The following is a 13,866-nucleotide window of genomic DNA, read 5'->3' on the forward strand; positions in this document are numbered from 1 at the left end:
CACAGAGGAATCCGTCTCTGAAGTCCCATTTCTAGTTAAATAGATTGCTTGTCAGAGGAGCAGCGGGTCAGCGTGTGTGTGTGTGTGCGTGTGTGTGTGTGTGTGTGTGTGTGTGTGTGTGTGTGTGCCAACTCACTTTAATGAGCTTGACTGATCTATAAACTATAGTCAGATTATTTCCTAGTTGAGGAAATAGAGCATTGCTTCATTGTTTACGCTTCATATTTTGCTGAAGGTATATCATTAAATACCTTCATATTAGATCCAATGACTATGTGTCTGGTTTTAATGTCTTTAAACTCATTGTTTTGCTTTAATCTTTTCCCTGTAATCAACACTAGCTAGCTGACTCTTATTAAATTACTCACCTCATCTTATTTAATCTTTTGAATTTTACAGAGCCAAGTTAGGGATAGCATAGCTGTAAAAGTCCAAGTCTGATTTTTTTCTAAATGGGCCCCCACACAGGACACTTTTAATTCAGCGCCATGCCCCATCATCCGGAGCGAGAATCCTCACATAACAAGGGCAAAAAATGATGTTGAGCATCGCAGCGTGTCAGGTGTGTTCAGGTTGGTTTTTTTTAATCCTTTAATCGCATCTGATTTCATCTAATCCCCCTCATGCTGTGGCTCAGACATGACAGTGTCAGTGGGATATTTTTGTTTTGCAGTTTTAATTAAAACATTTCAAATGTTTTTCGTTTTTTTGTTTTTTTTTTATTTGATCGCCGTACCCCTTCAAGGAAATTTAGGGTTTTGTTGCCTGGAGGTTTTGGCAGTCTTCCTTTCAATCGTCTCCACTCAGCGACTAGAAATGAATTGACAATTAAGAGGGATTTCCCCCCGGAGTTCCCTCCCATCACTTCCGCCCACTAAATCTCCCTTGTATGATGATGATTTAATCATAGTGTGCATGTGTGTGTGAGTGTGTGTGTGTGTGAGTGTGTGTGTGTCAAGACGGCATCATCAAGAGTACAGTGAGAGAAACTGCAATCCTGATTGCGAACACACATCCTATTCTTTTCTCCGGCTGACAGACGGAGGACAAACTGAGTCAATCAGCTATGTTTACTTGCAAGACACGTCAGCGACAGACTGAGAGAGAGAGAGAGATGAGACAACCTGAACGGCTGTGGTGAGAAAAAGACAGATAAGCACAGGAGACAGACAAACTAACAGAGAAACTATGTGGGAATGGTAAAAGAGGTGGGAGAGTAGAAAATGTTGTTGTCGGGGGGAGGGAAGTGAGAGAAAAAGACAGCAATGTAGGAGACAAAGTGATTAAAAACTGATGGTATCAATAAAGTTGTGACTCTGCAAACTGCTCTATCAATGAAAGAAAGTTTTAAAAGCACACTTTATCATAGGCGTTAATTTTAATTTTAAGCCCACATATAGTATGTGATTAATTATTGTTATTATTCAGCTGTATTTTCAGGGGTTACAAGCCAAACAACTAATTAGAATTGGCGATATGAACACAATGTTAAACCAAATAAATGAACTAAAACGAAATTGCAGGTCAGTCTAGATATCGGTTGAGGGATTAGTCCAGTTGTCATGGAATGCCAGCGTTTACTTATTTAAATCTTTCCATTATTTCTTGTCCACATTGGCTTAAAAGCTGAGACTGAGAGGTCAAAAGGACCAGAACAGCTATTAAATGGATTGAGTAATTAGTCAAAGTCCTTCAACATGTTTCCAAGGTCAGGAATGAGACGTTCAATTTTTCTCTGTGTGGAAAAAAAACAAAACAAAAAACCTGCAGCGCTGATGTAACAGTGATTTCCCTTGAGTTTTGAAAAGCTGAAACAGCTATTCACACCCAAAAACGAATGTCCTCAGACTTAGTTGAAAAAAGTAGAGAGTAAATTTGCAAATTCACAGAACTCGCATAGAAGTGAACATGGCACCATCCCACATCGCATCAGACACGCATCCAATCACGCATCCAATCGCTTTGATGTGCTCATTTTTTGTTCTATTTGTTTGCTGTCCAGCTGGTGAATTAGCAAGGGAAGCACCAAACCCCGCCGCACTACTGCTAGACATCAGCGTAATCGAAGGAGACGGGGTTAGAAGGTCACGAGCTGACAGCTATGAAAATTTAATGTGTCTCAGTGTTAAATAATAACTGCTGGACTTTAGTGACTGTTTAATCCCCCTTTAATGAGGAGGAGTCAATGAAAAACTCGTGGATCCATTAATCCCATCCATTCCTCCATCTATCAATGGGTCCATCTATGCCAATTTAAAAGCAGCTTGTACAGAAATAGCCACAGAGAACAGACATTCATTTATGGAAATATCCAGGCGAGGGCTCACGTAGTGATCAATCTCTTTACGCAGTCTCTAATGACTTCCGATGCCCGTTGTCTTGCCTTGGTTTAAAAAGCTAATGAGTGAATGGTGGAGTGTGTGCTTTATGCTGAAGTGCCTCCGCAGCAACGTTAAATCGTGAATGAAGGGGAGAAAGTTTAAAACAACTGAACAAACAACTCAGATCTCACTGAAAAATTGGGTTTCCGCCGCTCACCAGTCTTTTTATAGAACATGATCTCGTCTTTGAACTCCTTGCGCTCTTCCAGTGCGTTGTCAATGCTGAGGATGATGCTTTCGCTGGTCTCCAGTCCGTAGAGGAACTTACAGGCACAACTCTTCTGCATGACCTCGGCGCGGGAGAAGCCCGTGAGTTCGCAGAAACCATCAGAGCAATAAACAATGGGAAAGCCCTTCGACACCTGAGCATTAGCCAGGATGAAGTTGCTGTCTGTGGGACGAGAAGAAAGAAGAAGTAAGGAGAGAGAAAGACAGAGTGGGTGTAAAGACGTTAAGCTCAGCAAGCGAAAATTAACACTTATCAAGACAACAAAAATATAGATGCAAGTGTTGGTCAAATATATACATACAGTACTGTATTTTTGTCATGCATCCTTTTAAATGAATCAAGTTTGTTTTTTATATATGAAACTATGTGTGATTACTCATGATGGTGCCTCCTGAGTGTTATTTTAGTTTTGGGATGTTTGTGTTTTTCTTACCTGCCACCTCCTATGAAAATCCGAGTGAATTTTGCTCTATGTTCACTGGGGCAACACTGAGCTTTCCAAAACATTCTACTGAAAGGTGTTAAAATGCTTCGTAAAGCTGAAGAGAACAGCAAGGTTGGGTCTAACTCTTTGTTCTCTGGTTGATCAGTGGGAGGACAACTTATCACATGACACTCGTCAGCACAACCATTGTTATTCTAAGTGTTGACAAGAGCAGCTTTACGGATTTAACTCAACGACATGAAAGTCAGAGACAATTACAGACTGAAAATTACCCAGCTCATCTAGCACTTTGTGCTACTAACACTCTGCTACCGCTTTAACCTCTCAGCTCCAACTCCATACTTTTGTAAACTTCAGCCAGCAAAATATAGAAGCGACAACGTGGCCGTTTCGCTGAAGCAGACTCATTAGCCACCGAGGCTGGAGTATGACTTTTAATACATGGGAACCTCAATTCATGTAGATGAAGGCCTGTGTGGGATGCAACATGAAGGTCTTTTATCTCAATAAATCTCTGATTTATTTGCAAGCTCAAGAGCCTTGAAATCCTACTCTTGAAACTCATTTTCCGGTGTCAAGGAGCTGACCCTGAATTCATAATACATTCTGAGTTGCGGCGAGGAGGAGGTTATGTGTAGTTGGGAAAATGTTGGTAAAGAAAAGAGTAGAGGCATCAGTGAGGAGCTTGTTGGGGGAGATGACAGTGATTTCACACAATTGCATAATGCTGAAGTCTGTCACAATTAATTATCCTATTTATGTAGAGCACCATATATACCTGCTTAGTGAGGACCAGCTGTTTATACCTGAAAACATCTATTATGGCACACAAACACACCCACACACCCACACAAACAAACATCCACAGTGCCAGTGTGGTGGGGAACGATGCTGAGCAGTGCTGATAGACAGTTAGTGTTTACAGTGGCCCACAATGCTTTGGCAGAGTGTCCGTCTGGATGTAGGTGTGTCTGTGTGTGTGTGTGTGTGTGTGTGTGTGTGTGTGGTTTTTTTTGCTGTCATTTGATTAGTTAAATCTGCTCAAAGTGTCCCCAATATTTCATAATAACATGAACACACTGGCATGTTTAAAACTGCAGGAAGCATATTCCCATTAGGCTTTTAAACATAAATATAATTACAGGAAACACACACTTTATGCAATGCACCCAAACTCACAAGGTGTCAGAAGCTTGTTTGCAATTGCTTCTCGAAACAGCCATCAAAACCATTTGTTTCCATTACGTTTCATTACAAAAATCAATTTTCTGCATCGATACTTCCTTTTTTTCCAACCAACCCCGGTGTTTAATTGTTTCGTGTCGTACGTCAGGCTTTGTCGGAGGAAAAGCGCGTTTGGTTTGAGCTGGAAAAACAACAGCAGAGCGCAGAACTCTTGTTCACATCTCTTCACAAGAATGAGCAGCATGTTCTCTTTTATAATCCCATTCAGCAATGACTCGCTGAAAATTGTGATTATTTTCAGCAGGGATGGGGAAAGATGTAATTTCTATCTGTTGCTCATGGAACCTCTGAGAGTCATTCTCATTTATTTGCTGATACTTCAGAAGCTCAAATTTTTTAACTTAAAGTTGGAACTGGACATTGAGGCGTACGAAACTTCAGTGAATCTCATAAAAAGCTAAAACAATATATGTATCGCTAAGTAAATCCACTATGACCCTCATCAAGTCTATTTGTTCATGAATACATAAATCTTTTAACATTGATAATGAATATACATAATGTCTCCACAAACACAGCGCTTTTGTTGTTTAGCAAACACCACTTTAACGGAAGTAGTTATTCTGTCTTCTCCTTATTGTCAACAGCACAATGGAGTAAATTATCTTCCGAAGTTTTGGCTCATTTCTGTGCTGCTAATAATTGTTGGACTTCATTCTGTGGTTTAAAGAAAGCGGCTTTGACAGAACAGACGTCGTTTGATCGCAGGTTCGTTTCGTAGTTTTTGTCCTTCATGATCAGGTTGTGAAAAAGCGCTATGGTAACCAGTTTTACAGAAAGGACATTTGTGTTGAGATAAAATATTACACATGTGCATAATATTGCTAAAAATGAAAGCAGTTGTGATTGAGGTTTCTGGAGGACAAGTTTTTACATTTCATTCTCATTTATTTCAAATGATTTATCTAACTTGGAAATGAATGTAATATTCGTCAGCTGTTTTCTGGTTCTATCTGGTTCGAAGCTGCAGCTTGATCCAACATTTTCCAGCAAATAATATTAGTATCAGACCAAGCCAATGACCAAACTATGGTCTAAAATCCGCATTGTTCTAAAATGGCCTGAAATGCTTCAACAAATGTTTGGAATCATTCATTCATGGCGACATGGATGAGTAAAATGCGCCGACTGTGATACCTGTTAATGAATAGAAATGCAGCAGCATGGTCGTGTCAGCTGTTATGCATTGACTGCAGGGCCCAGAATGTCCGGAGCGGGTCTCAGCGTTGGGACCAGCTGTCAGACCCGAAGCCCCTCAGGCTTGGAGTAAACAAGAGGAGACTGACAGGACTGCCGGTTTCTCAGGGAGGGGAGGAAAAGGCCTGCAGTTCGTCTGGTGGCAGCTCCCAGAGCACGGGAGGATGGTGCTGACAGAAAATGAACGTTTACAGTGGAATACACACTGTGCAGTGTTTGACTGCGGATTACTTTGGTTGGGTAGGAGTGACAGACGGGCTGCATTTGTTTGAGTGTAGTCTGAGGAGAGGTGATGTGATTCAGAGCGGGGCGGCTATCAACATGTAGCTCCAGCAACAGTTCAGTCAGGAAAAGCTACTGGCACGTTTAGGTTGTGGTTCATTTCTTCTTCTGTCTCAGCAGAAGCATCAGCCACCACCACCACCACAGGTATGTGCTGTCCGTGAGGGGAAAGATTTCATTGCAGATTCTCTCTGATCACGTTCTCCTTGAACAGTCTAAGCACCAGAGCCTTTCTGACAGTCATATTGTTGCATATCATCTGCTGCAATAAGCAATTATCTTTACTTCATTCACTTGTCAGCCACCTTTGTAAAACGTACAATCAAAATCCGTTGCTCTGGCTGGCAAGTGTGGTGTTAAACAATAGGAAGCTTTAGCCTTGAGTTTGACACACTGCGTGAAGACATTTTGCCATTCAACACTTTTGCATTTTTATTATTGTTTTGTTGATAAATCATTTATTTATCTTAAACTGTAGGGCCTAATCCTATATCATCAAACCACTCCTACACTGTTTTCTTTTTAAAGCTTAATTTAAACTCATACAAATCTGGTGTTATAAAGTTTTTTTTAGGTTTTACATCAAGTTTATTTCCTGATTTGCTTGACAAATTTCATATTTGATAATACCAGCAACTGTTCTGGACTCAAGCACCAGCATTTCAGCCACTTTCTCGCCTCCGCCTCTAAATTTACTCCCTTCTCTCCTCTCCTCCCTTCCTGTATTTCCCATTTTTCTGTCCCACTGATCTTTCTCTCTGCCTCTACCCTTTCCTCCCCTATTAACCTTCACTCATTTCCTCCTCTCCTGCTGTTCTTATGGCTATCCTACTGTTTTGAACGTGTCCACCTAATTACTCTTTCTCTTCTCTCTTGGAATTTTACCAGACAATTCCTCTTTTGCCCAATTCATTTGTTTCCTGCACATGCTCACCCTCCATCCCTTCACCTCTACAAAAGCATCATCTGTCCACTTTTACGCTTTCTTCTGCACCGGGAATGTCAGCTACAAGAAAAGTCTGAATGATTTCTCCTTCAGAGTGCTTTCCAGATTTCACTTCGCTGTTTTCAACCCCTATGCCTAAACCTCTTCTGCTCCTTTCTTCCATTTGTTGTTTTTAAGCCATATATCGTCCTACTCCTCTATTCCACTTCTCTTCTCCCTGAATTCCTTTTGGCTAATTGCTCTGGTGTAGAAGCCCATAGATCATTTCCTCCTATGCTCACACTGCTGTATGACAGATGCTGGAGGAACCCCACAGGGACGCCGAGAACAGGAGGAGCAGAGGAGCCAAGAAGGAGACAAAGAAAGAGAAAGGGATGGCAGAGGAAGAAAGAGGTCAGAGATAGAAGAAAGAACGTCTTATGCAAGAAAAATTATAGCGTTTGTGATCTCAAGATTCCCATAACTTTAATCAGGTAGGTTTTTTTTGACAAAGGTTGTCACATGGGTACGTCAATAATTTGCTTCAGGAATTCTATCATCATCACCCAATGCTGGCAGCATGTTGAAACAAGATGAGTAGAAAGGAGAAAGGGCAATTCAGATCATCATCTGTTCACAATTTGCTGACGCGTTTGAAGCGTTTGCCGTCTTGCGGAGCAAAATGTCAAACCTAGCCTCAACTCCAACCAACCGGTTGACATTGCTGATGGTGATTTTATACGCTGACATCCGTCAGGTGGACTGCCATAAATTCGAGCCACTCCTTTTTCATAAGAAGAGCGAGAACTTAAGTCATCTGCAGACTCCTACCTCTAGTGTCATCATCAATTCACAGAGTCACTCGTCCGTGCTTTGCTTCAAGGTCCAATACATGCAAATTGGATGCCATTTCTACTGGCCTCAGCTGTAGTTGTTGCTAATTTACAAATAATAATCTCAACTCAGTTGGTGAAATATTAAAACTGCATTGCCACAGTGAGCATTTGTGAATCTGCATCCCCTTGGCAAACATTTCTTTGCTTCAGCTCTGGTTTTAAACACACTCCCAAATGCTCCAAATGCAGACACCTGCTCCTAAACATCCCCATGAAGCTACCTGAAGTAACCCCTCCAGCTATTTATGGCGCAACAATTCATAAGACGGGTTAGCATACGTGAGGATGAAATGGAGACATAAAGAGAGAAAGACAGAATGAAAAAGTGAGAGAATAGAGGGTGGGGGGGTAAAAGAGAGGCATAGTAGCTGGAGAAATAGATGGATGGCCTAGTGGGTGAGAAGTGAAAGATGAGGGGGATGTGGAAAAGGTAAGGGGGAGAGGAAGGGGAGGCTGAGAAATATACCACGGCAGACAGATGAGGGTGGGAAAGGGACAGAGGGTGAAAACATAATGTGAAAAGTTGAAAGTAAGTGAGATGGAGCTGCGTGCAATGGAGAGATGAAACATGGAGATGGAGTGTGGAGACATGTGTGGAAACCGACACACACCAATCCCAAACAAGGTTACAACTGTTGGGTTTGTCTTTGCTACATGTAATGAATCCAGTCAGCATAAGGAAAGATTAGCGTCACCTTCTCGAGGCCCTGTCAACAAATCAGAGGTTATTTACACATTATTAGTATTTTGTGTTGAAGTCGGCACATGTGCACATCAAAGGAATCGTGCACACACACACACACACACACACACACGTGCATGCATGTGCACACTCACACACACACATCCATTTACAGGCTTGCACAGCCATTTAAAACGATAACATTCCTCTGAAACCATACTTTTTAATTACTTTGGCGACACGGCAGCAATAATGACATTAAAGGGACCTAAAAGATCACTGTCCCACCTTTAAAAAAAAAAAAAAATGTTTACAGGTTAAAAGATACAGAGGCATCATGGGAAGTCACTGTTATGTCATTGAGCCAGAAGTGGAGCAGCAATAACACAGAATTGACATCTGTATAAACAGAGAAAGGTGGCAGGGTGCGATGGAGGTAAGATATTTTTTTATTAAATGTAATATTTGTAAACCATAACAGGAAAACTTCGAATGCAGCTCGAAGCAGTTAGCTGTTAGCTCACATGAGAACACTATAAACTGAAAAGGCCCTCAAAGTGGGGTTATCGCACGAGGTGCAGGGTCTCCCTAATCTCAGAGCAGAGGATTAGAACAACCTCAGGGACAGTAGCTGACTACTTTTGCCATGTTATGCTGTTCTTCACAGTCAATCTTCATTGATGCAGTTCTGCATGATTTCTGTGTACAAAGAGATTTTTTTCATTAAACCCTCTCCAATGTCTGCATCTCTCGCCTTAAGTTTTCTTCTTCTTCTTTTTTCAAATTCTTCTAAGACTTCCAGCACTGACACTCTGCTTCTCAATCTTTTTTTTTTTTTTTACAGGCAATTAGAAACAGAGATTAGAAGAATATATCTAATTAGCTGGTTTTAAAAAAGAGAAACACTCACTAGGAATGTGTGTGTGTGTGTGTGTGTGTGTGTGTGTGTGTGCGTGTGTGTCAGGGGGTAGGGGTGGGGGCTGTCCTGTGAAGTACCCAGAAGTTTAATGGAACTACCAAGGTAATCTCCTCCTTCAAGTGCACATGCTGGTGACCTCACAGCCGAGAGTCTGTTTACCTGCTGCGTCTGTTCTGATGATGCTGGCTGTGGGTTGTTAACTGAAGGTCAAAGCTTTGTTAGAGCTAGAGGAGACCGCTGGGTTGCTATTAATTAAAAAAAAACCCATATAAACATTAAACCTATTCATATTGCGCATACTTTGCCAATGTCTTTAGCTTTGTGGTATTCAGTGAGACTCAGAAGCTGACAGTCTTGTTTCTTTGAGCAAGAACAGGTTAAGTTACAGGAAACAGCCTATTTTTGATGAATACAAGTCAAAACAAGAGTCTGTGAGGCATGTAGGTGTCTACGGTGAAGCGGCAGGCAGAGAGTATGTGAGCTGCAGGACGAGAAACAAATGTCTGACAGATAAAGTGGGTGAAATATTTAAATTAAGGACGAGCTTAGGTACTGAAAGATGAGGCAGTGAGAGAAACCCCACAGAATGAAAAAGACACACACACACACACACACACACACACACACACACATACACATACAAATACACGAACTATTAATTAACTTGGCATCATACAGATCTTAGTACTGTAAAGCGATATCATCAACATATAAACGGTACATGGTAGGAAATTTAAGAACCAGAAGGTTACTTTTCTCAAATGTTGTTCAACTTTATGTGTTTGTTGTGTGAATAAATCTATTACATGAATACATTATTTTAATTTTGATAGATGATGACAGAATTTAGTCTGAACTATTGTAAGATTTTGCAGGTTTTCTTGACAGTGGTGCTGGGAGGTGGAAGTGTTCTTTGACTGCTTTGAATTCATATGAATCAGCAAAGTAACTTAAAAAAAGTAAACTTAAAGTTATTAAATAAAGGTACAAGTAGCATGATTTAAAAAAATAAAAAAATAAAAAAAGCTCAGGTAAAGTTCTGTACCTGACAGTTCTTGAGTTGATACACTAACTCACTCTGCACCACAGATATTAGATTTAAAACAATGACTTGAGCATCCCTGTGCGTAGACGCCGTGTCACCGAAGCTGTGGAATTTAATGAAAAAGATGTCGTCTTTAGTCTCCACAATCCACCAGGACACAACACAGCTCCAGCCCTTCTGTTTAAATCTACCCGAAAATAAAAACAGTCTCGATATTAAGTGGGCTTCAGAGAAAACGGGAACAGCAGTGCCAATCTGCTGGCAGTAAGTGAGAGCCCCTCCGGACCCTGCAGCACTACAGTCAATGATGATTGATTACTCCTTCACAGTCTCATAACTGCACTCATTACTTCTTTCACAGGCATTCTCTCGCTGAGGACAACATCAGACCTGCCTTTTTCCACATAAGCAGATTAAATATTAGTGTAAGTGTCTATTTAGGGAATTTAAATAATTGCTGGTTTCTATAGCATCTATCAAATCCCAGATAATCCTGTGAAATAATCCAGGTTGTCTCTGCTTTAATACCTCTTAATAAAACATATGTTCATTAGCATGTAGCCTGTAGTCTTTCATGCTCAGTCATTAACTCCTGTGGACTGTCTGTATGTTATAATGGCTGTAATGTGACACTGAGCCACGGGGACATGGACAGAATGATCTGAGAGCAACAGAGTCTTCTGTTCATTATATTCTGATGAGTTTTTCAAACAGTCACAAAGCCGCAACGGTGACATGGGCTGCTTTTCCACCCCTGTGCTCTAAGGCAAGTGAGCAAATGTGCGAGTGCACACACACACACACATTCACACACACATTCACACACACAGAAATACACACTGATACACACATAAAAGTTCAGTGGCACAAAAGTGATTAAGATGCAGCACACCTTTTTCCTTTTTCTCCTTCCTCTCCTCTCTTCCTCTATTGTTTCCTGATTCTGATACAAATCATCTCTCTCTCGCTCTCTCTCTCTCTCTCTCTCTCTCTCTCTCTCTCTCTCTCTCTCTCTCTCTCTCTCTCTCTCTCTCTCTCCCTCATTCACAAAAACACTTTTAACACTGACTTAACACGCAGTTATTCCAAGTCCTGGCGTCAGCGATCATGACAGTAATTACCTGCCTAGTGGAGGAACTGGTGTGCATTAAGAGCTAAAAAAAATAGCTATCTGGGAGATAGTTGTGGGGTTCACAGCCCTCTGCTACGACGACACCACCAAAAACCCTCTCCTTAATTTGGCAGGGCAGGCCAGTGCACTCTCTAGATCACTCAATGATGGCCATCATCAGTTGATGAAACTAGGAGTCAGCAAGAATTCTGGTAATGAGAGCACCTCGATATATTAATATACAGTCTGCTATGTGCTAACATCTGGATACATCCTAACTGTGTATATTAAAAAGTATACAGATGGTCATTTATACATTTCCCTACTCCAGTGTCCCACATATTAACAGCTGTGAAAAGACCAATTTTTCAGTTATTTTTTAAGCACAATCCATCCCAAAAAAAAAGTATTTTGGACTGTGAGTTGAACAAAACAAGCATAAAGAATGTCTTTTTTTTTTTAAAAAAAGAAGATTTTGTTACAATTTAATTGCAGCACTAAACGCGCGCACACACACACACACACACACACACACACACACACACACACACACACACACTTCATATCACTAGACTGCAGCCTAGGCGGGTAATTTATGAACAAAACAGGAAACGTCTGCAGTGATGGACATGTTGTAAGATTATTCACCTGGATGGCGCTCTGCCGTAGTGATGACAGACACTTTTATATTGCAGCTGTCTCATTGGAGGCAAACAGGCATATTCTGTTATTTTAATTACAGCACAGACAAATAGGACGGCACACATCCCACTGGTGACAAAGGTATTTGTCCACCAACAGCCTGACTAAAAACAGCAGTAAATCACTTAATACTATTCTGAGTGACGGTGTGATGACTTTGCTTCTGGTGGTAAACACATGTTTTGCTTTCCTCTGAGCTCCTTGGGTGATCAGGCGAGCGTTTAGCGTCCTTTAACAGATGCTGGCTGTGGTCACTTTTCCTTGAGAGCCAATCCAACCATCCTAACGACATACCATCATCAGGCGATGTTCCAGGTCCAACCTGCCCTCCTGGGCTTCTGATGACATTGAGGCGATCGCATAACATTGAATCCAGCACTTCCCTTATATTTGCTCTTGGCCACTCCAGAGGACCCAATTTGTCCCGTCAAGCTCCGCTGCCTCCAGTTCACCTATAATCTTGCTGCTCAAATCCATTGTTCATTTCCTCTACCTTGAAGCTCAAAGAGAAGCTACTTGTGCTAGCCATCAGTATTTCCACTCCTTTCTGTTTGGACACAGGTCTCGCCCAGGAAGCTGAATATTTGTTCTGTTCTTACAGTGGTGCTCAGCTCTGGACAGAATTATGGAAGATGTCTGGGATGAATGGAATGATCAGTATGAACATACTGGGCATACAAAGATTGCCCCATTTGGATGACATTGATGTCAGATGTTGAGTTTGAGTTGGAATCCACCACCAGTATAATTAGGGTTTTATAAGGTGGTGCCTTCAAAGCTCATTGGAATGTCAAGGATGACACAAATGATTTCTATTTACTGATGCTCCACGTCTTTGTGGTTTAACTTTGGTCAGAAGCACAGTCTACTCAATTGATTAATCGATTAGCCGAATGATTGAATGAAAAATGATTGTAACAATTTAAATGAACTGAGTCAAAATGACAACAACAACAAAAAAAGTCAGCTTCTCATAAGTGGTTCTTGACTTTCCTATTTTTGACTACAAATAAAGTAACTCTATCTATGCATTCCTTTTTTTTATTGTATGGGAAATCCAAGGATGTGTGACAGTAAAGTGAGCAGAAGACATTCGACCTGTGATCACCGCGTCGGGACCTTATCATGGAAATGGTCCGGACTCAAACTACGGCACACCAACTTTTCATTTCCGTTTTTGGCCTGTGAAAACGAAACATTGGATGACGTCACATTTGTCGTCATGTCACTTTTCTTACGATGCTGATGCATTCAGCAGCCGATGATCTGCTGATTAATCGATTAAAATAAAAGAAAAAAGAAAAACAATCTTTAGTTGGTGGATTATCCAGGTGTTTGGATGAAAGGCGCAACTGCGTGCGCATGAGCAGGACTGCCTTACCCAACAAAGGGAGAAAGATGTGACTCTTTAAAGCCTGACCATGTGTTAAAGCTTAAGAATAGGAGAAAACATCGATTGACGGCTCAAAAGAAGCTCAGGAGAAATGAGATGGTTAAAGGAGCGAGGCGAGAGTTCCAACAAAAGTGGACGCAACGATACAAATCCCTGCGTGTGCCTCAGGCTGGGGGATAGACATGCTTTATGCCAATGACCGATTAATTTTGTTAACGTGACTGCTGGATGTCAAACTGATGAGGGATTTCATATTGCAGAGATATAAAAGATAAACCTCAGTGAAGAAATGACGCATGGATAATAAGAGAAAAAGTTGGGCGTGTTAATAAATCAATGATTCAAATGCTTTACGCGGGTCGGGGCACACCCGAGCACCCGGTTCACACCCCGGCTCTGTCCTTTGAGCCGATG

At 41.3% G+C, this 13,866-nt stretch overlaps 1 protein-coding gene across 1 annotated transcript in view; it reads right to left on the minus strand.

The window, feature by feature from the left end:
• kcnh8 (potassium voltage-gated channel, subfamily H (eag-related), member 8) overlaps positions 1-13,866 on the minus strand; it is a 40,473-nt gene that overhangs the window by 26,124 nt on the left and 483 nt on the right. The window contains exon 2 of the mRNA XM_068333707.1: positions 2,539-2,772. Coding sequence (XP_068189808.1) covers positions 2,539-2,772 — 234 coding nt within the window. The remainder of the gene's footprint in view (positions 1-2,538; positions 2,773-13,866) is intronic.

Source organism: Antennarius striatus, chromosome 14 (assembly GCF_040054535.1).
Source record: "Antennarius striatus isolate MH-2024 chromosome 14, ASM4005453v1, whole genome shotgun sequence".
Classification (NCBI taxonomy): domain Eukaryota; kingdom Metazoa; phylum Chordata; class Actinopteri; order Lophiiformes; family Antennariidae; genus Antennarius; species Antennarius striatus.